The 22955-nt window shown below is 37.5% G+C and overlaps 2 protein-coding genes across 5 annotated transcripts in view; one reads left to right on the forward strand and one right to left on the reverse strand.

Annotated features, from left to right (window-relative positions):
* spag8 (sperm associated antigen 8) overlaps window positions 1-22143 on the reverse strand; it is a 58881-nt gene extending 36738 nt beyond the window's left edge. For 2 of the 4 annotated variants that reach the window (XM_023289617.3, XM_023289619.3), the window contains exons 1-2: window positions 22054-22143; window positions 21314-21456 (exon numbers count right to left, since the gene is read on the reverse strand). The gene's annotated coding sequence lies outside the window, so the exon portion shown is untranslated. Of the gene's footprint in view, window positions 1-14206; window positions 14261-21313; window positions 21457-22053 lie in introns of all 4 variants that reach the window. The other 2 variants (XM_055019229.1, XM_055019228.1) reach the window with 2 other exon arrangements.
* pmchl (pro-melanin-concentrating hormone, like) lies at window positions 6789-7514 on the forward strand. The gene has a single exon (XM_023289633.3). The coding sequence runs from the start codon at window positions 6852-6854 to the stop codon at window positions 7374-7376; it is 525 nt and encodes a 174-aa protein (XP_023145401.2). The 5' UTR covers window positions 6789-6851; the 3' UTR covers window positions 7377-7514.
* Window positions 22144-22955: the final 812 nt, after the last annotated feature.

Consider the following 22955-nt stretch of genomic DNA (forward strand, 5'->3'; position numbering starts at 1 on the left):
AGTTTGGTTTTCTTTTCTGTCTTTTCTCACCCTCTACTCTGGATATATTTCTGGTTCCAGAGCTGCACTTGTTTTATCTGCAGTTACTAGTCTCATTCACCTGGTGGTTTTATTATTATCTCTCTGCTCATCTTTTCTCTCTCCAGGCTTCTCTCAGCCCAACCAGTTGAGGCAGATGGCTGTTCTGCACAAACCTGGTTCTGCTGAACATTTTTATCCTGACAAAGCTGAGGTTTTCCTGTATTTACCAGCAAAAGAAAAGATGCAGGAGCAAAAATATGACATAATAAGAGTTAACATTGAACCTAAATTCATCAGGTGTACATAAAATCAACACTGAATGAATATTAATGTTGCTCAGTTTCTGCTGGATGTTTAAATTGACAGCTATTTGTGAATGCATAACAATAGACTATTGTGCTTTTCTTTTCACTCCTGTTCTGTTGCTTTTCTATTATTATTCTATCAATATTCAAGTCTATTTTTGGCATTTTATTAGTAAAAGTTCCTTAGATTTCTCTACATCCATCGTTCCTTACAACTTGTCTCCAGCAGGTTCTATCTGAAGACATTTACATAAAAGTTGCTGCTTGTTTTATTCATGAACACCTGGCACTAATTCACTGGAGGTGTGGCCTCCAGGTTTGCCTCCAGCCAGTCAGAGTACTACTTAATGAATAGTGCAAATTTCCTGACATGGCATCGTTAACACAGGTAATTACTGCAGCTGGAGATGTGTGTGAACCAGAATCTGATGCTGACTAGGAAGAGGAAGAACCTGCTGTTGCCTGGTTGAGATCTCCAACATTCAGTTCATTCCATCTTCTTAATACATGATGGTTGTATTGCTGAGGACCAAAGGAAGTTCTGTGCTGACTGTGAAGTCTTTTGGATGAAATCTGCCTCCTATTTTGACTAAAAGTTGTTTTCTGTTGCCTTCTTACAACAGTATGTTTTCAATTTCAATCTTGTTGAGCCATTTTCACAAAAGCTCGCCAACTGCAGCTCATTGTGAACTTATTAGTGCATTATACTGTATATAAAAGATAGATATAGCCTCCATGTCTGAAAAGTGAAGCCAATACTTGTGTCTTCAACCTGCATTCTTTCAAAGAGCCAGCAGACGGCGACTTCTCTGCTTGAATAAAAGGCCCAATCGTACAGAAGTCTATGTGAAAATGATCCTTCTTCTGACTTAATTTATTCCTTCAGTAAACATTTTCCACGGGAGTTTATGGTCTCAGTTGCTAGTTTTGAATCTCCTTCAATACAGTATGATGTTTATTTTGTAAGTTATGATGCAGTGTAGGGCTGCACAGTGGCGTAGTGGTTAGCACTTTCGCCTTGCAGCGAGAAGATCCCTGGTTCGCGTCCCGGCTTTCCCGGGATCTTTCTGCATGGAGTTTGCATGTTCTCCCTGTGCATGCGTGGGTTTTCTCCGGGTACTCCGGCTTCCTCCCACAGTCCAAAAATATGCTGAGGTTAATTGATTACTCTAAATTGCCCGTAGGTGTGAATGTGAGAGTGCTTGTTTGTCTATATATGTAGCCCTGCGACAGACTGGCGACCTGTCTAGGGTGTCCCCTGCCTTCGCCCGAGTCAGCTGGGATAGACTCCAGCCCCCCCATGACCCTAGTGAGGATTAAGCGGTGTATAGATAATGGATGGATGGATGATGCAGTGTAGAGGAAAATAGACAATAAAATTACCTGATCATTAACACGTGGTGCTAAAAATTAGATTTAGTTAAAGCACCGCTCACTGGTAAGTCTCCAAAAATGAATTAAAGCTATGAATGTTGTCATTTTTCATGTACTTTGGAATATGTTTTTTTCAGTTCTTTCAAAACTGTTAAAAACAAACAAACAAACAAAACCTCTCCGGCTTGAAAAACAAATAGCAAAACAGTGCAGGTTTTCACACCCCGAACCATATGTGAAGATGCCATTAGAAGTGGATTAAAGTGTCTTGGACTAACAGGGTGCTTTTAATCTATGTAAACACTTTCCAGCAACAACAATTTTCCCACCTCAAAATTGAACAACTTTAAAAAAAACTTTGTTAAATTACTTACATTTGAGATAAATTTGTTAAGTAAGGAGGAGTTTTGCAGGACAGGAGGCACCATGCCATGACCGTAATCCACTCTAAAGTTCACTTTTCCACTATGGTGGCATGCTTCGTAAATAAGGAGGGAAAAAAGAAAAAATAAAGGACAGAAGAATAGGCAGAGGAAAGAAATATAGGAAAAGAAAGATGTCCGAACACCCTTCGTCAAAACCTTTATCTGTCTAGATCTCACATAAATGTGAAGAAGTAACAAATGGAAATAAATAATAGGGAGCTACTTTCCAACTCTGCCTTGGTGTAAAAGCAGAAATATGGTCAGATGTTTGTGCCATCAGAAACTGAAGTTTATTGGAATTCAGTTTCAATTTATGTGATTCAAATTCCATTTTTGATGTTAATCATTTAAGTTGAGCAATTCAGACTTACATAAAAATCAATAAGATTCAGCTTCAAGTGGCAGAAAGTCTCCTTTGAGTACATCTGACCGCAGACAGAACTCCTTGGCCTGTTAAGGAAGTCCTGAGCGCATGTTATTGCGGTGCAGAAACCCTTAACCTGTCTGCGAGCGAACGAAAACTGAGATTTCAATCGGTCGGACCTCAGAAGCGGCTGGCAGGACGCGGCGTGTTGGAATTTCAGCAGCATAATTCAATTTGTGCCTGTTAATACATTCAGCGCTGTCGGATCCGTGTTCTGTATTTACGTAGCTGGAATAACACTCGATCCTGCGTCGTGTGGCCCGACGCTCGGTACCGTAATAAAGAGAAGCTCCGCTGTGTTGATCCTTCAAACATCCCCAGCCAAGGCCTTGTGTTTTGGCTGGCTCCCACCACTGTAGTCAGCTGGTCAGCACATCTCTCGCTTTTAGAAGTCGGTTTCTTTTTCTCCTTCTTCTTCTTCTTTTCGGCGAGGTGCAGAACACAAACACCTTCAGCAGACGGCTTCACACCCGAGGGCAAACATGGAAAATCTTCCCTGCCTCTGCTTTTACAGGAATGTGGGGAAAGTTAGCGGCTTATTTTATTAACACACATGGAACAAAGTGTAAAAGTGCATTTCATCTGCTCTTTTAACCCTCCTGTTGTCTTCACTTACGGGCACCAAAAAATATTGTTCCCTTGTCTGCAAAAAAATCCCAACATTCAGCAAAAAAATTCCCCAAATTTCTGAAAATTTTCAAAACCTTCAGGAAGAAAAGTCCAATAATTCCTTAAAAGTTTCCCTTAAAAGTTTTATTTAAAAAAAAAAAAAAAATTGGCAAGAAAATTCAAAAAGTGAGCAAAAATCTTCCAAAAAATCCTAAAAATATCCAAAGTGATTACATATATATCAGTAAAACTTGTAATGTTTTCTTTAAGAACATTTAGAAAGAGTTCCAATTCTGGGTGAACCAGCAGATGAGTGTTAATATTTAGTTTTATGATTTTTGCAAGTTTTTTTTTTAAAATGTATATATATATATATATATATATATATATATATATATATATATATTGGGATTAGCTTAGAATTTTTTGGGATTTTTTCTCAGCTTACTATAGTTTTGATTGTTGTAAAACAAATTACTCAATTGATCTTTACATTTGATCCATGTGAGTATCTTGGAAAATTATTTAGATAGATTGTTATCTCAGCATAACCATAACTCACGTTTTATTTGTTAAATCTAATAATTTTAAAAAATGATATATAGCATGATTAAAACAACCAGAGTTGACCAAAGTGCTGCACATGCTGTCAGACAGGCAGCAACAAAATGATGTGCAAAACCTTCAGACCTCAACGTGTCACCTTCACTTATCAGTTTCTACTTCCTGTTAGACCTTTCTTATCTTTTAAAGCTGGGAAAGGCAGGTTTCACTGGCATCACTGGGCAAAAAATCCACTTAAACCTTTTAGATATTGTAATTCAAGTGTTCTATGAAGAGATTTTTCCTGGTTCAGTTTTAAGAGTTTTAAAAATCTAAACAGCGAAGGGAGATTTTACTGAATTACAGAGCACACGGAGGACTTGTGCATCACACCACTGATAATTACAGATGAAATGTAGCCCAAAAACAACCTGAAAAATTGATTTCTGTCCTGGATTTTCTACCAAATTAGTCTGAACAAGAAAAGTTCAGGTGAGTCTGAAGCATCTGATGAAAATGTGTTTGTCACAATTATCAGACTATTATAGAGTTTAAGCATAAATTAATCAATTTACATCAACTTGCATTTAAGAAAAATGCTAAATGTCTACTTGCATTCAGAAAAACTGCAAGTAAACTTGATTTTTAGGTCTTCTGTTTTTGGACATTGTTTTGTTTTTCTGGTCTAAGGGATTCTTTGTGCCTTTTTAAAATTTCTGCTTACTATAGTTTTAAGATTTAGCTGCGTTGATCTTGATGATTGGATTTTATGATTTTCTCTGAGCCTTTTGGAAACTTTTCCAACTGTTGTATTTACATGGACAGTGGTCTAAACATAACTGCAACTCAAGTTTTATTTGTTACATTAAATTAAATGAATTTGGATAACAGGTTGCATGCTGGTCCGGTTGCGGTGCATTTTGAGCTGCGCTCTGGTGCGCCTCCCCGGAGTGGGCAACAACTCATTTGCATAAATTAGACTAGGTTTTTACTTTATGTAAATTTGATGCGGTGTGTGGGGGTCCAATGCGTCACAAAACTTTTGTCAAACGTCTAAACTAGTTGTGGGTGAACTAAAATGAGGACAGATTCAGCTACTTCACAGGTTATTTCTTGCCTTAAATGCTTTCAGAAATACTTCTCGCTGAACTGTTTTTTCGTAATAAAAGAGAAAGTTTGTGACTGAGCCGCCATGTTGGTCCAGCTTGAAATCCAGGAGTCGATGCGTTTGTCCAGTCAGGAGCAGGCAGAATAGTACAAGAAGAAGGTCGGCTGGAGTTGAACACCAGCTACTGGCCTCAAGTACACGCACACAGATGCAGTGCATTTACATATGGGAAAAACGCATCTAGTGGACACATAGCATAATAGTTTTATCCTGTCTTGATGTTTTCCACATAATTTAGTTGCTGCCTGTCTGATAAAACTTCTAAAATCAAAATTTAAAACAAAATTAAACAGAATAAAGTGCTAAAACAATCTTTTGATGACCTTAACCAAGTACTTTTAGTTGTTCCAGTCTGAACTAAAGTACTAAAGTGCATCTTTGTCTTGCTGATCACTAGAACTCTATGTTCCCTTGTATAATGCATTAACACATAATCCTTTTTCTTTTATTTGTATGTTTCTGTACATTTTATTTTTGGGTCGGTGCATTATGAGAAGGACATGTTAAACCAAAAAACAAACAAACAAAAAAAAAAAACAGCTGGCATCCAAAAGATATTTTCTATTGTTACTATAGCAACAAAAAGAACATTTTCTTCCCTTGACAAATGGACAGACTGTGTGTAGTTAATAAGACAGGGAATAAATGAGAAACCCTTCTGAATATGATCTTTTTCATTAGTCCTGTTACTGGCAGGCGACTCGTGTGGATTTGAGGTGTTAGCAGAAAATAGTTATCTTTAGGGATAGCACAACCATTACTTTCTTCATTCCTAAAACACCTCCGTTTTACAGAATACATGTGGTTTTCATCCAGAAACTGCGACAGGCTCTTTTGCACCTTTAACACCCGCTGCATAGGAAGAACTCCACCCGGCCGTCAATGAAATGTCCCAAAACCTGACATCTAGGAATGAAAGATAAGATTTAAACTAAACTGTCTGACTCCAGAAAACCTCACAAAGACAGAAACAGGATAATTTTCAAACACCAGACTTTGAGAATTATCCACAGACATGGTTTCTTAATAGGAAATGGTCCATAAAACTTCTACCCTAAAAATAAAGCCTTTGTTTAATGACGCCAAATTATGTGTCTAGCCATCAAAGCTTTGCAAAATCCTGTCAGTATACTCGCAAATCCATTCTCTGTTAAATTACAGTGTTCAACATTGTCAAGTGTAATGAGCTTGTCATGAACATAAGGTTGTTAGTACATCATGTGCTAAAAGACCTCAGTTTGAGGAGGATTTCTGAAACGGCAGATATTAAATTATCCAAATCACCAATAAAAAAAACTTTATAAAAATCTGTCAGCATGTTTGATCCGACTGGAACGTCATCTGCATAAATTACATGAACTCGTTTCGTATGGATTTTATGCAGGTGCAGGTGTGCAGCCCTCCTGCAGCGCCCATCTGGCAGCCATAATTAGGCAGCACTGTAATCATGTTGAGGTCCAGCAAGAGATCAAACCAGCTTCCTCTTTTGGGGCTTCGGGAGCAGATTCTCCCCACCAAGGAACATTTTCCAGCTTTTTCTTCCCTGACACGTCAACGGAGAGCCTCTGCCACGACGACGCAAACACTTCAAGAGCTATTTGTTCCTCTTTTTCAGCACTAATCCAAGGTTAAATCCCTGATTGAACATCGCTGCAACAATGCCAGGAGGAAAGAGTTTTTATCAGAGAGTATCTGACACCACAAGAGCTTCACGGGTGGGTAATCCATCCGCGTTGTTTTAAAGGGCAGTAATTTTGGATTAATGTTTTTCTTGGGTGTCGCTCATTCATAGAATTCCCACTGTTTCGTCGTCAAGTGGCTAATACGAGGCGCCACGTTGGAGATTTTTAATTAACTTTCCACCAAACAACGTACTTGAACTCTGTGAGAGTTCTACCCAACTGCTTTTTAATGCTTGTGACTAATTTCCTGAACGCAACGGGAGGAGACATGATGACAAACCATTCAACGTGGCCGATCTGATGTGTCCGAAATGGTATAAAAGCCCACGATGCCATGTCAGAGTCAGAGCAGCGACGCAAGACTTCGAGGAAGAAATTCAACCTTCCAAGCCAGCGCCTTACACCTCCTGGAAGATCTCCACCATGAGACAGTCGCTCATATCAATCATCTTGGCCACTGCGCTCTTATTCGAGAGTTACGGTCTGTCAGCGGCGTTACCGATGGGCAAGACTGAAGACGGCTCCTTGGAGCAGGAGGCTTTGCTGCTGAGCGACGAGGCAACAGAAAACGGCCTCGTCGATGCGGATCTGGTGACGAGAACCAGAGGATCAAAGCTGATCATCATGGCCGCCGATCCAAACCTACTGAGGGACCTCCGGGTGCTGCATAGCGGACTTTCCCTCTACAAACGGGGAGCCGACGCCGACAATGGCCAAGTCACCGAGCACCGAGACGTCGGACAGGACCTGAACATCCCCATCCTGAGGAGGGACACTATGAGGTGCATGGTGGGACGAGTGTACCGGCCCTGCTGGGAGGTTTAGGACAGTTTGTCTTCAAGTCTTCGAGGTATCCAGACGGAGGACAACCGCCGAATCCTTTCCTGTTGTAACATAATCCAGAAATCTATGTATCTATATTTAAATTGCTGCAGATGATATAATAAAAAACTGTGAATTCTGCCTTATGTCTTTGGATGTTTGGTAGCTTTCTTCTACAAAAGCTGCTGAAGGTCATTCCTTCAGATTCATTCAGAAAATGCAGTAGTTTAATCAGTGAAGCTGTAGAGGAGCTGGAAGGTTTATTATTGGACTGAACCAGTCTAGCTGTCTTCCTTTGCCTCCAGTGTTTCATCTTCAAGCTTCTAAAGTGTTAAGCTACTTCTCAAGACTCTAAGAGTGTAAAGATTGCCATTTAGTGCTGAAGATACATTCATAACCCCAAGAATATTAATTGTATAATCTTTAAGGACATTTCAGAATTTAATTTTAGCCCTGTTAGCAGTTTTTATTGTAAGCATTTATTTTAATTTTCTTAATCCTTTTTCAGCAATGTAAACCTAGTGTTACCTTGTGGCTGATTTGGAGTTGGTTCAACTTGCAGACCTTCTAAAAACTGGTTCGCTTTTTCACAAAACCTAGTCGTGTCATTTTGTCACTGCGTATGTGTGTTAAAACACCAGTTTCATCGTTGATGGTTCTTCTAGTTTCACCTAAACTTCTGTTGAAGACAAGAATGGAAGGAGACAGTTTGTTTCTCTCATGAATGCCGCTAAAAAAACAATAAGGTTTTTGCAAACAGACAACTGGTCTTTTTCCTCTTTCTCCTCACCCTAACTGGTTAAGGCAGATGGCCGCCCACCCTGAACCTGGTTCTGCCGGATGTTCCTTTTTTTTTTCACCTTTCATGCTCGAAGGTAATTGTTGGGTTTTGTTGGGTCTCTCTCTAAAATCTAAAATTGTAAGGTCTTCATCTTAGTATGCGTAGTGCCCTGGGATGCTATAAATTAATACCATATCCATGAACCAAACTGAAATTGATAAACATGGTTGCTTCTCGCAGTAGAGGCTACAGTATGGTTTAAACTTTGTAGGTCTAATTCAACAAAAACATCTGTTATAGAAGGAGGTGCTTTGATAGCCCCTATGAGTTTCCTAATTGTGGTTCCCTTTCTTCTAAAATTGCACACAGATCTGGACAAAAGAGTTTGTTGCATCAGATCCTGGATACTCGTAAATGACCGCTGAGCTACGTCTGTTGTTGGATGTCTGCCTGCAGGACAAAGTCGAGATCCTGGAAGAGCATTTAGAAATCATACGAGCGCTCATCTTCCTCAAGAATTAAAGAGTGCGTTGTAATAAAGCCAGAGCCTTCAGCTTATGTGATTTCCTCAGATGTGTCCGGTAGATCTGCACACAGGATTTATTAGAAAATGACTTTTCCGTCCATCAGGATCAGAGTCAAGATTACAGACGTGTAATTACAGATAATATGGCTCATTATAGCTGCTGTGGTTCATGTTTTGCAAAATGCTAACAAAGAAGATGCACATATTCTGTCACAGAGCTTTAGACATTCAGGTTTGATCAGGTGGCTTTTAATGTATGTTTAAATCTACAGAGAAATTGTTTTCTGACCTTTTATTGCATCTAGATAAAAGATGCCTCCTGATTTTGAAGATGTTTTGTCTCATTTTCACCTTTTTAGCATGACAAATTAAGATTAATTCAACTCCACTAAGGATCTAAGGATTTACACTACCGTTCAAAAGTTTGGGGTCACTTAGAAATGTCCTTATTTTTGAAAGAAAAGCAATTTTTTTTTCAATGAAGATAATATTAAATGAATGATCCAATCTAGACATTGTTAATGTGGTAAATGACTATTGTAGCTGGAAACAGCTGATTTTTAATGGAATATCTCCATAGGGGTACAGAGGAACATTTCCAGCAACCATCACTCCTGTGTTCTAATGCTACATTGTGTTAGTTAATGGTGTTGAAAGGCTCATTGATGATTAGAAAACCCTTGTGCAGTTATATTAGCACGTGGATAAAAGTGTGAGTTTTCATGGAAAACGGGAAATTGTCTGTGTGACCCCAAACTTTTGAACGTTAGTGTATATGTTAAAGGTTTCCCCAGCTAATGCAATGAACACTGGCTAACATAGTTTACAAATTCTAAGAGAATGCTTCATTCAAAGGTTCAAAGAACATTATAAGGATATTTACTCCGTTATATAATGCTCCTATATAGATAAAAGTTAACTAGTTTTAATGTTCAGAGGATGTTTTAAGGATGATCTCAGGCCCACAGGTGGCTTTAGATGATAAAAAATGGAAAAACATTCTAGAACCAATGTTCAAAAAACATTTTCTGGATGTTATTGAGGTCTCAGATGACAAAATATTTTTCAGAAAATGTTCATGTAAAGCAATAAATTATTAAATGCTACCTATAGGGATAACTTTTTGGAAACTAAATAAAAACCTCTGAATGAAAATATTTCTGGAACCTCAGACTACTTTTTCAGAACGAGTTTAGACGTTAAGCATTCTAACGGGGTGTGACGATCTCGAATGTTTATGGGTTGAATTTATCAAACTGATGAAGAAAAACAGGATTGTTTTGTAATGCAGCCTCGCCTTAATCATCCAAACTATGTGTAATTGCTCTCTCTTTATTCGTGCAACAGTACGTGAGGCCTCAAACTGTGGAAAAACAAGCTTCTCCACAATCACCCAGAGTTTACTTCAGCTGCAAAACGTGAGGCAAAGATAAACAAGCTGTCTGAAATGCTAAGAGATAAATATTTACTAAAGGATAATTATTACAAGGAGATTTTCAAGACACCAAGAAACAGCATCATATGCAACTTTATGACTACAGATGCAGCAGGAAACCTTTTTTGGATTGTTGGTTTTATTAAATATTGACTTTTGAGTCCAACAGTTTTGTTTATGGAGGACATTTATGATGAAAATTATTTTGGTATTATATATAAGCTCAGCATATAAATTTCGTAACACCACCACTTTCCTCAATAATTCCTGAAATATCAATTTTAATATCATTTGCAATATTTCATTTCCATGTACAGTATGTAAAAAATAATGTGCAACATTTGACTTTTTAGGTGCAATATTTCAATTTTATGAGCAATATTTCATTATCATGCATCGTATTACTTTACTACATCAGAATCATTACCAGTAGGGACGTCCCCAATATTATATAATATTATATATATATATAATATATCTGATATTGGCATAAAAATGTAATAACGGTCAATATAAAATAAATATGGCATAAATAAGGTATTTTTTCCATAACTTCGTTAAAGCAGTTTTCTTATTTTGCACAGACAGTGTTAACATTTGGAAATCCTTGTTGCATTTAAGAATGCATCCAATGGGGCATCACAATAAAACTAGGCATGATGTGTCAATTCCATGACAGGAGATATGTGATGTTACCTAAAATTAGTTAAATAGCCCACACATATCGGTATCAGTTGATATCGGAATCGGAAATTGAGCGTTGGACAATATTAGCATATCGGTTATTGGCAAAAAAGCCAATATCGGACATCCTTAATTACCAGTATTGCTTCTTGCTTTTCTATGCTAGTCTTATTTTAGCTTAATAACACAAGATGAAAGTTTTATCTTAACATCAAATTCTGAAAAATCACTTAAGTACGTGTAATTAAACTCCTCTGTCACCAAGGGTTTAATTGATATACGTTCAACACATTCCATTTGAATGATCTGAATGTCTTGCAGATTAATGGGGTTGAATAATTTTGACTGCAACTGTGCTTTTTGGCCACATAATAAATGATTTCTGTGGATAATTTAACACCCAAAACATGCAAAAAAAAAAAAACAAAACACTGCAGAGTGATGAGTGCATGTGTGTGTCTTGTACTGTAAGTGATAAAGCTCACAGCCTCTTACCAGCAAAGCTAAAAAAGAGGGTTTTTTTTCTTTCTGCAGGATTGTTGTGGGTCTGTCAAAGAAAGCGGCTTCGGCCAACAACTGCAGAACATTCCTCACAAATTACAGAGTGAGTCAGCAGAAAGGAGGATGTGTTTCTGGGAATGTCTGCACCTTTTTGGTATTTGGGAATAAGCTTCTGGTTGGAAAAACAATTAGACCAAGAACATCGGCAGATCTCCAGCACGTGAAGAGGGGAACGCTTACTCTGACAAAACGGCTCCGAGGCCACAGTTTATTAAACTGAGCCACTATAGAAAGTATAACTGACTGTTTAATGACAACATGAGGAAAGATTCTGCAAAGTAAAACACTTAAATCTCTTAACTGCTGAATCACAAAGTGTAAGTGATTATGAGAACTAAATTTAAAGAATCTCCAGCTGTTTTATTCGCACGATTTTCAGCCTTTGTTGCTGGAATTTCTCTTTATGAATAGCAGATTGTCAGTCAGTATGTTGGTTCACCGCTGTTATCCCGCCTGAAATATCTCCATGACTACTTGATGGATTGCCTTATAGTTCTGGAGAGACATTCGTGATTACAAGTCTATAAATTACAAACACTTTCAAGATATTCAGAGTTTTATTCTGGCATTGTTGGCAGTTATTATTGTGAGTATATCAGCATTTACACTTAACCTCTTTCCAGTAATACAAACCTATTGCTAATTTTAGGTTGGTTTAAAGTTGGTTCAACTCACAAACTTTCTAAGAACTGATTTGCTTTTCCATGCACTTTAGAGCCATGTCATTATGTCACCGTCTATTTGAAATTATTGATGGTTCTTCTAGTTTAATCTAATTTCTGTTGAGGACCACAGTGGAAGGAGGCAGTTTTCTTTCTCCAATGAGAATTTCTGGAAGGCCAATAAGGTTTTTGCAAATGGCAGTTGGTGTTTCCAATCTGAAAAATCGCCCTAAAAAGCTCGATTTAATCCCTGAAATCTCATCTCTGTGTATCAAAGTTATATATTTAAAATGTTTTCCCAACAAAATAATCCCTTCCTTGCCTAAAACAGCTTGGATGTTACTCTACACCGTTGCTTCCTCTAGAATTCATGGATCTATACAGTCTTTGTATCTCTTTCCACTCAGTCTTGCACTATTTGCTGCAGCTCGAGCACACCAGCTCACCTAGGACTCTGTTCAAGCACCGTAAAACTGCTCTGTAATCCACTCATACATCTTCAAACATTTAAGTAGACATGTATGGTTGTTAGTAAGTAACTACCACTACTTGTACTAGTAATATAGTAACCAGTAACCATAAAGGATTGGTTCATTATATAAAACCCATATGAAACCTATATGAAACCCCAAAAAGGTCGGCCTCAGTTGAGCAAACAGCATCCTGGATTTCACCTCTTTGACCTGTTCAGTGCTACAAACCCATCAGAACCAGGACAAACATGTTTAAAAGCAGTTTGTTCCCCAGAACCTTATTGTACTTCAATACACACCAACACCCACCAGACTCCCCCAAAACACATTTAACCATTGTCAAGTGCATTATCCAGTAGTTCATTGAGCAATAAGAACATTTCACTTGTTTATCTACTCGTACATGTTATGTATTGTGTAATAGATTGTTCCTTTTCTGTTTAATATACATTTGTCTTACTTGACTGAAAGTTATGTTTTTATGGATGCTTGATCAGAATGGGTTCTAGGAAGCTTGGAGGTCAAATCAACATCTTGGGTGATTGACGTGTTCCCCGAGATGTTCCTGATGTTTTTGCGAAGTGGTGGGGTGCATTTTCCTTCGGGGCTAGGACAGTGATGTTTGGGATTTCCATTTGCACAAAGGAGTGTGCTTGTTCTGGGACAATGTTTGAGTGTCTAACTCCCATCAACAAGGATGCAAAAATCCAAGGTTTTCCAGCAGAACACCACAGAGTATCAATATGATGTGTGAATGTTGTGGCTGATCGATGTATAATGACAATAAAGGCTTTTTCTTCTATTGTACTTTGAAACTGTGTTTTTGACGCTGTGTTTGGCACACTGCAGTTTCAAGTTTCAATGTTTAGTCAAAGAGGGCTGCTTTTTTCTTTACTTATGAGCCAACCCTGTCTTCACAAAATTATGTTCCTATACAACTAAACTGCATTATGAAATACATTAAGAAGCTAATTTAGTTTTCACATAAATGTAATTTGAGACCTGTTACATCGTTTGAAAGAATGACAAAGCCCATATGAACACTTTTACATGTTAGAAGCTTGAGGTTGGGCACCAAAATTAGTTGGTTAGGAATGGGGAAAATGTCACCTTTTGGGTTAAAATATAATTCTATATATTTGAAGTTTCTCCTCCATTTTTTGTTACCGGGGTGACATCTAATATATGATTGGTTGGCTGAAAAGCAATGACACTAAAGCAGAAAAATAAATGGGAAAAATACATTGATTAGAAAGATATTTGTGACGCATTACAATAAAAGTAATCTAGCAGAAAATATGTTTACCCCAAAATGTAATTGAGAATGCAGCTTAGCTGTATAAGAACATAATTTTTTGGAGACTGGGTTGCTTGTATCATTAAACAAACACCATTTGGTCATGTTGTCAAAGTAAAAAACTTGATTTTCAATTGTAGAGGTCTTTAACATATCAACTGGTGGTCATAAAGACATTTGCAAACAACAGTTGGTGTTTGTGAACACTGTACACAGGAAACCTAGACAAAGACTGACTGGTTCTACGAGTTCCTCTCCATACTGAACTTCTGATTTTTCTTCTTATTCGGACCACTTAGAAAATGGTGTTTACAAAGTTTTAGTTGGTCTGGTTGGGGACGATAATCCTGCACTCAGCTCCTAACATTGGTTGGAGACCAGGACAGTGTTGGTGCCACTCTGGAGCCACTTTACCTGGATGAAAGTCGATTCTTTGGCTGCTGAGATACGAAGAACTGGTTTGAGTTTCTGCGGAAAAGAGGCAACAGAGCTCAAGTTGGCTCTTTATTTGTACAAAAGCTTTTCAAAGACTAATTAATGACTCATAATGCCGGGAACAAGCACTAATGTAGTGTAAGCAGAATTATTCTAAATAAACCATTTCCAACAGTGTGTTTTTTCAAACATTATGACATAATACTCTGAGTCCTTGGCTCTGGATAGAAAACGCTGTGCCCTTTAAGATTATGACAAATTACAAGAGGAGCCTTTTGGCATTTTCATACCTCACAACGTACGCAATTCAGATAAACCTTTTATGGGAAGGTGTTTTGTTTTACTGATAAATGCCAACAGCAGCATCTGGAAACTGTTAAACTAAAAGCCATGCAACCTTTTTTTAAACAGTAGTTGGTTATAATGTGGTTTTTAATGTGACATACCAAGAGTGTTATTGGTTTGACAGATTTCAGGAGACAAGAGTTTGCCAGAATATCAGATTTCAATCATGTAAAGATGGCAAAAACACCAGAAATTAAGAAAAATGTTGGTGTATATTAACATGTGGTATAATATAGGTTGGAGGAAATGCTGTTAATGAGATTTTTTTCATGGTGGTACTTCTCAGTCAGTTGAAAAATAGATCTATTTGTTGCATTTTGTACCTTATACTACTATTTCTGCAGTCAAAGCATCATTTTTTGTGGGATTCTCTGTTAATATTTCCCATGAATGCAGTTTGTATGCAAGCAGGTTGGTTTTCAGCATCATTTAGTTAAAATGTTTCGTTGCCAGAAGTCACATTTGTAAGCCAAAATTGCTTTACTGGCTCTCCTAACTTGTAACTCAAATATTTAGGGACTAAATATTTAAATGACATGCAGTTTATAGCAACAGCAACTGCCAAGAAGCTCTCACAGCACAGTGAGACTATGAAACACAGTCGAGATCAACAGATAAGATCCACCTCGCTGTGTTAAATCAATAAAGTCATCCAGACAACCGTTTCTAGTTTGGAAATTCAACAAGCACAGGCAACCTGATGAAAATATGAATGTAAATTTGACGTAGATCCTCTAATTATCACATAATCGCAACAACAGTGTTCATGGAGGCCGTTGATTATTAACGGTTTCCTGCTGAGCTTTTCTATCACACTTCATAATAAACACTTGGACCATAGCCGCTGCAGTTAATCGAGGGATTAAAAGACACTTTGTATCCTCCGCAGGCAGCCATTGTAAAGCTTGCTTGCACTGCCTGTCGTTTCTTCCGGAAGAATGGCACTATTAATAGGCGAGGAACAGCGGGAGAAAGGTTAGCTATCCATTGAAACTGTCCTGGACTTCATTATCAAAGGATGGCAAAGCACAGCAAGGGTGGCTGTCAGGTTCCTGCTACAAGCTCAGCTCCATTTTCACCGGAGCTGTTCCATTTAGGACAGTAAGAGGCCTCTGGACAATCACATTAAATGCTACTTCTTGAGTGGGAATTTAAAGGAAAAAATCTGAATATTTGCACTTTAGGAGGGCAGTAAATGAACAGAAAGCTATCAGATTATCTGTTGTGGAGAAAAGTCAAAAATATTCTGATTATTGATTGGATTTTTGGTGAAAATGCCTGTTTCCACATCTAAAAAGCACCAATGTCAATGTAAAGATGCTTGTTGTGCAGCTCTGCAAACATTAACAAATCCATTAGTTTCTCCTTTTGAAACCTGAACCTTTTCTGAATGTATTTCATATTAAATAGTAGACATGATAAAAAAAAAAAGAATACACAGCTAAGCACAGTATAAAGCAGCCATAGAAACATGATGCTGCCACCACCGTGCTTTACAATGGGGACCAAGCCAAGAAGAAAATGAAACACAAAAGTAAATGAAACTCAATTCTGAACCTAATGATCTCTCATCCATTACAGGACACAAACCTCAATCTTCTCAGTCCAGTTGATGCTTATGCCATCGACCACCACTCCTACTTCCATACTGGCCACCTTTCACACCATGTCACAGGTCACAAATACATTTATTTAAAAAAAAAAAAAAAGTTCTCCCCAAACATAACTGTGTTGTTCCATTTGGACTATAAGAGCCCTCTGGACAGTCAGATTAAATTATGCTTCTAGAGTGGGGATTTATAGGAATGAATGTGAATATTTGCACTTAAGAAGGGCTATAAAGGCACAGAATTGGCTCGTATGTTTTTCACGGTGCAGCTTTAGCACAAGATACAAGTCAGGATGAACAACATTTGATTAAAGCATCATTAATGCATCAGGATTTAACAAACGGGGTGTAAACTGAGGTTCTGAAATGTGTGAAAGTCGCGGTTAATCGCAGCTTCACTTACGGCGACTTAATGTGTATATTCAAGATTGTACAATATCAAAATAAAATGGCACCAAAAACCACTTAACCAAAGTGTTGACTTGACCAAGTCCAGAACATTTTCCAGGTTTATGATAACGGGAGCCTGAATGGAGGCTGGATGCTGTCGGCTGCCTCTCTGACATTTAAACACAGCGACTGTACAGTTACAGGGTGGAGTTTCAAGCTATAATATAGGACAAAATATGCATAATGTTGTTTTATTTCATCACAAATGTTATTTTATTTCCATGACACTAGGTGTAAAGGTCAAGCGTCATTCTGTATCAAGTCATCAGACTTTTACAACAATATTCTGCTTCATCATCCTCAATTTTCCTGACATTTTATAGCATTAGATATGGACATTTATAAACATATTTGTGAAATTTTGACTTGATATATCAAATACTTTCTGAGATAAAACTGTTTTTAAAATTGACCCACTTTCCGCAACAACAAAAAATATAACTATAAAACCCACCAAAAATAGAACTAAAGATGTGAAATATGTGTCCCCAAAAAGTTATTTTCATTTAACTTTTATAACTGATTGAGCTCAGTTATGAAAGTTAATTTTTGTAGTAAGTATTTCATATTGTAACGTATTCTATGTTTAGTTTTCTATTATTGTGACATGCAGCTACATATGGTTCAGAAAAAATCACTTGTTGATTTCTGCAACATTAATTTCATTATTAATGTGAGCTCAAACATGAGACTTTTAAAGATGGCTTCCATTTTTTTGCACACATTAGCTCATCCACAATTAGAGATTATATATTGTAATATTGCAGATTCTGAATCAATGAAATGATGAGAAAAACTGTGAAAATTTTAGGTTTTTATCTGTAATAGTTCCTCAGATACTGACATTCAAACAGCCTCAAATTTCAATGTGAGAAAAAACATACTAAAAAAAGTTTTCAACCATTTTAAATATCCATATGTTCGAATAAAAAAAGTTTCAACTAAATCAGAGATGGTCAAGAAAAGGCCTCTAATGATTTGAGACAAAATAAACCTAAACCTTAATAAATGTTTTGTGGGGTTAAAGGATCAGGATGTTATAAAGTTTTGTGAGCATGAATGAGTCCACATTTAGCTGCTTCAGCATTTGCTAATAATACTGCATTATTAGACTGTTATATTATTGCAACTTGACCTATTTACTGTCTTGGGGACACAATAAAACACTTTATGTGCACAAGATGAAAATGCTTAAGGGGGGGTTGTAAAAAAGGAAAGTAAAAATGTGCACAGTGAAGAGAAAAGCCCATCACTCAAACAATTTTTATATTTATGTATGTCCTCTAAAATAGCTGCTGTTGGGTCAAAAGACGTATTTTCAGCCATCTTAAGACTAAATGATAAACAAGAAACATTTAAAATGATGCATTCTGCTGGAAACAAACCGCTGCGGCCACGAGAAGCAAAAATTAATCACTCTGGATGCCTGCAGCACCTTTTAAATCTCGATCATCAGTTCCTCATGTGGCTCTGAGCAGAGTTGGTGGTATTTAACCAGGGATGGTTTTTACACGCTAATGTTTTGGACAGAGACGCTACTCGAGCTGCAGCAGCCAAAGCCTGCAATTGTGTGGAATGGCTGAAACAGCTGACGCAGTGAAAGGAGGTGAACACATGAGGGCTAATTATAGCAGGAAAGGAGTCATCTGCGTTTGGTTTCTGCACATTTTTGTTTGTTCAACGGCGCTCGCTTTGCGCAGTTTACAACAAATGGCGTTCAGCCTCAATGGGGCACCTTGGGAAAAAAAAAAGAAAAGAAAAACATCTGGAAGCCATTTTGGTGAAGTGATTATTCTGTCTGGCCTGTCAAGATAAAAATCTCTGCATTGTTTTACCAAATTACAACAACAGTATTTCTGATTTATTTATGCCCCTGAGATATTTTATCCAAGCCTACAAGTGTGGAGCTGAATAAAACAGTGTTCCATGTTTAACCCTGGAACAGCTCTTAGAGTGTTAGTATTTTGAGTGAAGTTGGTAATCTTAAATATCTGGAAAATAAAAAAAATAGACTGTGTGACTTCAATGGCAATGTTGTAAGTGCAATGGATTTGCTGTTTTGGAGAGAAGCTTGAAGCAAAAGGGTGAAATCATTCTGATTATACATTGGATTTTTTGGTTAAAATGCCTATTTTCCTCAACTAGAACACAATGAACAACATGGACATCTAATTATAGCAAAAGATGATTGTTGTACAGCTATACAAACATTAATAAATCCAACAACTTCTCCTTTCCAAACCTGTAAACTTCTTGACTGTGTTTCATATTTATTTTGTTATGTGAGTTGGTGTTGATTGTTTTAATTTGTTGCAGTTTTAATGTTTTTAGGCTGCTGTCTTGACCAGGCTTCCCTTGAAAAAGAAGTCACTGTGTCTCAACGGGACCAACCTGGTTAAGTAAAGGCTAAACAAAAAACATAAAAAAGTATTTACAGGGAAATTTTGCCTTGGATTTTACAGCTCTGTACAACTACAGACAGCAGAAAAAGGCACAGAATAAAATAGCCATAGAAACATTCCGATACCAAGATGCTGCCACCACCGTGCTTCACAATGGAGACCTAACCAAGAAGCAAGTGAAACCTGAAAGTACATGAAACTCAGCTGGGAGACTCGCGGTCACTCGTCCATCACAGGACACAAACATTCGTCTTGTAAATGAAAGTCGAGCTGCTGGTTTATGCCCCCAACCACCACTCCTACCTCCAGCCTGGCAGCCTATCCCACCACATCTCAAGTCACAAATTATCTCCGAATTGTAATTTAGAATGCAGTTTAGACAAGGAGAGACTCTACAGTAAGAAGGTCAGCCATTAGACTGGAGGCTGTTGTAGAGAAAAAACACTCGAGACCACTCATGGACCATAAATCGCAGGTGTCCAGTTTGATCAAATCACATTTTAAGATCTCTAAATAGACAATATTCGAAAAATATGAATGATAATGAAATGTAAAAATCTGTTTGTTGAGTTTTATAGCATCTTGATGGTTGGAATTTGTGGTATAAAACATGTTTAAAGGCCGGACAGACACAGATTAGTGTAAGAAACATTTTCATTTTAGGTAACTTTTTAAACAAAGGACATATTTTTATAGTTTCACAATACAGGTACTATTAAAAAAGACTTTATGTGAGTTTTATATGCAATATTAAAAGGTCACGGACAGATATTGGCATTAATATTTCCTAATAAATCACATTTTATCACCTGAAAAGATCTATTTTTGGTGAAATAGATATATACTGTCCATTCTTTTCAAGGTGAACATCTGCTCAACCATCTGTCTCGAGCTGTAGCCTTCATATTTAACCTCTAGATTTATTGCATTAAGTGCAGCGACAATGACTGGCTCTGTGTGAATGAAACCCGATACCAAGATCTAATTTGGTCCAGCTCAAGTCTTCGTTCCCAGATACGATCAGTGCAGTGGTTTGGTCAACCGGTTACATGACATCTGGCGCCACAGGGCTCTCCAATGTGCAGCGCTAATTGGATTCCACTCAGTCACTTTAAATAATCAGCGTAACCACTCAACATGTTGGACCTGCTTTTAGTCACCAGAGGATGAAAGCATCAGATAAGACGTCCAACGCTGACCTGGTGGTTTTAGAGGATTACTGCTGAGTGAGATGGATTTTAATGGTTAAACTTTCAGGAAAATATTTATTTTTAAGTGATGCATTTATGGTGGTATGTTCTTTGATAACTTTTGTGCATTTTTGCTCAAACATCCATGGCGCCTCTATCGGCCTTCAAAGCAAAAACCTAGTTTACAGGAGCAATTTGAGGTTCAGCAGGGGCAGATCTAGAGGAAAATTAATAGGGTGGCAAAGGGGTGGCAGACACATTTTAGGGGGTGGCATATATATATATATATATATATATATATATATATATATATATATATATATATATATATATATATATACACTCTGCCAAGGAGGCGGAGCCTTGGTAGAGTCATGTGATGACTGGCTTTGGTTTGTCTGTCTGTCTGTTAGCAACATTACTTAAAAATGGAATGATGGATTTGGATGAAACCAACCAGCAGGTGTTATCAAATTGACACAAATACTGCTGAAATAAGTATGTTAAATAAGTAAATATCATTTGTATTTGTCAGTCAATCCTAAACATGAGTTGTTCTTATTAGCTGTCAATCACAATATGTGATTTGATATGTCTAGCACAAAGGGGAAAAGATTTAAACTGAAATAAAGTCAACCTTATACACTTTGAAGAAGTTAAAAATGTTTCTTAAATATAGCAACAAATTAGATTAAGACTAGACAATGTCTCTCTTATGCACTGTTTTGGGAAATCTGCATTTGTGTGATCTATACTTATGTTCAGCCTGCCACAATGATTACATTATTAATTCATCTAGAACAGAGTCAGAGTCCACATAATTTTATTTATTGTCTTAGATTTGTGGTTTTATTTTTTGATGCTCTTTATTTGAGACATTTCTTACAATAATTCTATAATTCCAATATTTGGATATTCTTAACAATTAAGGATCTACTTATCATCTTAAAATTAAAAGACTAACTACATCAGATAATAATTTGTCCAAAAAGGTAATTATTGTGACAGGTGTACCTCTTACTCAGATATATTATACTAAAGCAATATTCATAGCATGTGGACCAGCTGGACCAGAGATAGTGTGATTTACCTTTCTCTGTCTGAGCTCTGCATGCCTTCATTTCTTTGAACTCTTCCTCCTCCATCTCCTCTCTGGGATGCTCTTCCTCCTCTCTTCTTTTAGGCTGGGAAAAGCTGCTGGTGGTTCCCTTCCTCTTCATTGTTTACTGTCTCCTACAAGAATCACACTGACTGAACTATGTTTTTTCCTTTGATAATTTTCATTATTAACTATGATACAATCTGATGTGTACAATTTAAACCTTGAAAGAGATACTTAACATGTAAATGTTTTTTTCAGCTGTAAACTAAATGATATGACTGTACTGTGATGAAACACATCAATGTTGGTGTTATTATGATCTTGACATCAAAATTATAAAAACCAGCATTAAACAAGCAGGATGTAGTTTTCAAACAGTGCATGAAAACCTGGTGTGACTGGGGGTTTGGTTACACTTTAATGTCATGTAAAGTCTTAGTGAATGTGTGATTTCTTTTGACTTACAGTCTGTTGTCAGAACCACAGGCTGTAATTATCTAAAAACAAAAAAGAAAAACTTCCACAGACGATCCTCCACCATCGTTCTGTGGCTGTTCTCTAACATTAGCTAGCTACAGAAGTAAAAATTAGCAAGGCCCAGGCTCACTGGAAACCGCGGCTCGTCTCACAAGCAAACACTTTATGTGAATTTAGACACTATTAGCATTTAATACATAGTGAACAGTTATATTAGCATGTAGTCTAACCCAGTCTAACTAGTGTCTTACTGTCACACCGAAGTCCAGCTGTCATCCACATGAGTGAGGTCTAAGAGCAGCCCCCTCAGGAGGGTCGTGTCACCTCGTATCTGTAGCAGCATAGACTGTACAGGACGTGACGTCTACATGGTGCATTCGAAAGCACTCGGACATCGGAGTTTCACACGTTATTCGTCTTTCCTGGACTTTCGCTCTTTACGGCCGGCCACAACCTTTCATATACATATTTTTGAATTAGATCGTTCAGAACTGGGGTAGGAGCAGGTAGTCAGGCCCTATAGTTAAAGAACCACAAAGGCCATGTAGGGAGGAGGTCAGGGTGAATGGATGGGTGGACAAAACACTGGACTTAAATGCAGGTTGTCGAACAGTATGCATTTCTTTTGACCACAACCTCAGCCTTGTGTTTATCACTGTAACCATGACAACAAGTGTTCTCAATGAACAGAGGTGGAGAACATATGTGCTATATTATGCTCCCGTGGGTTGTATTCAGAGGGGAGGAGTAAGAAGTCTGCATTGTTGCTCAAGGCTGAGGAGTTGTTGGATCTATGGAAGGCTTTCTGTACTAAACCTGTGTGTGTTGAGATTCATCTGCCTGTGATGCTGAGGTAGATCAGCTGTTCAATTAAAACCAATGAAAACAGTTTTGCATCTTGCCCCGTTATTATTCTAAGTTTGTCCATCCTCAAAGATAAGATATGATAAGACATACTTTATTGTCCTTACCATGAGCAGGAGACGAAATTTTACAGCACTGTACATGACAATAAAAAAAAGGAAAAAAAAAATACACAGCTAGGCACAGAAAAATAACCATAGATATATGAAACCATGATAATTAAAGTACTCCTATCTAAACCCCTTTTCCCCTTTATTTGTTTTATTACCATTGAATCATGGTCAATTCA

The sequence above is a fragment of the Amphiprion ocellaris genome, chromosome 17, assembly GCF_022539595.1.
Source record: "Amphiprion ocellaris isolate individual 3 ecotype Okinawa chromosome 17, ASM2253959v1, whole genome shotgun sequence".
Taxonomy (NCBI): Eukaryota; Metazoa; Chordata; class Actinopteri; family Pomacentridae; genus Amphiprion; species Amphiprion ocellaris.

Bases quoted from the DNA above. Each gene is read 5' to 3' on its own strand.
- pmchl (XM_023289633.3), top strand. From the start codon at position 6,852: ATGTGTCCGAAATGGTATAAAAGCCCACGATGCCATGTCAGAGTCAGA.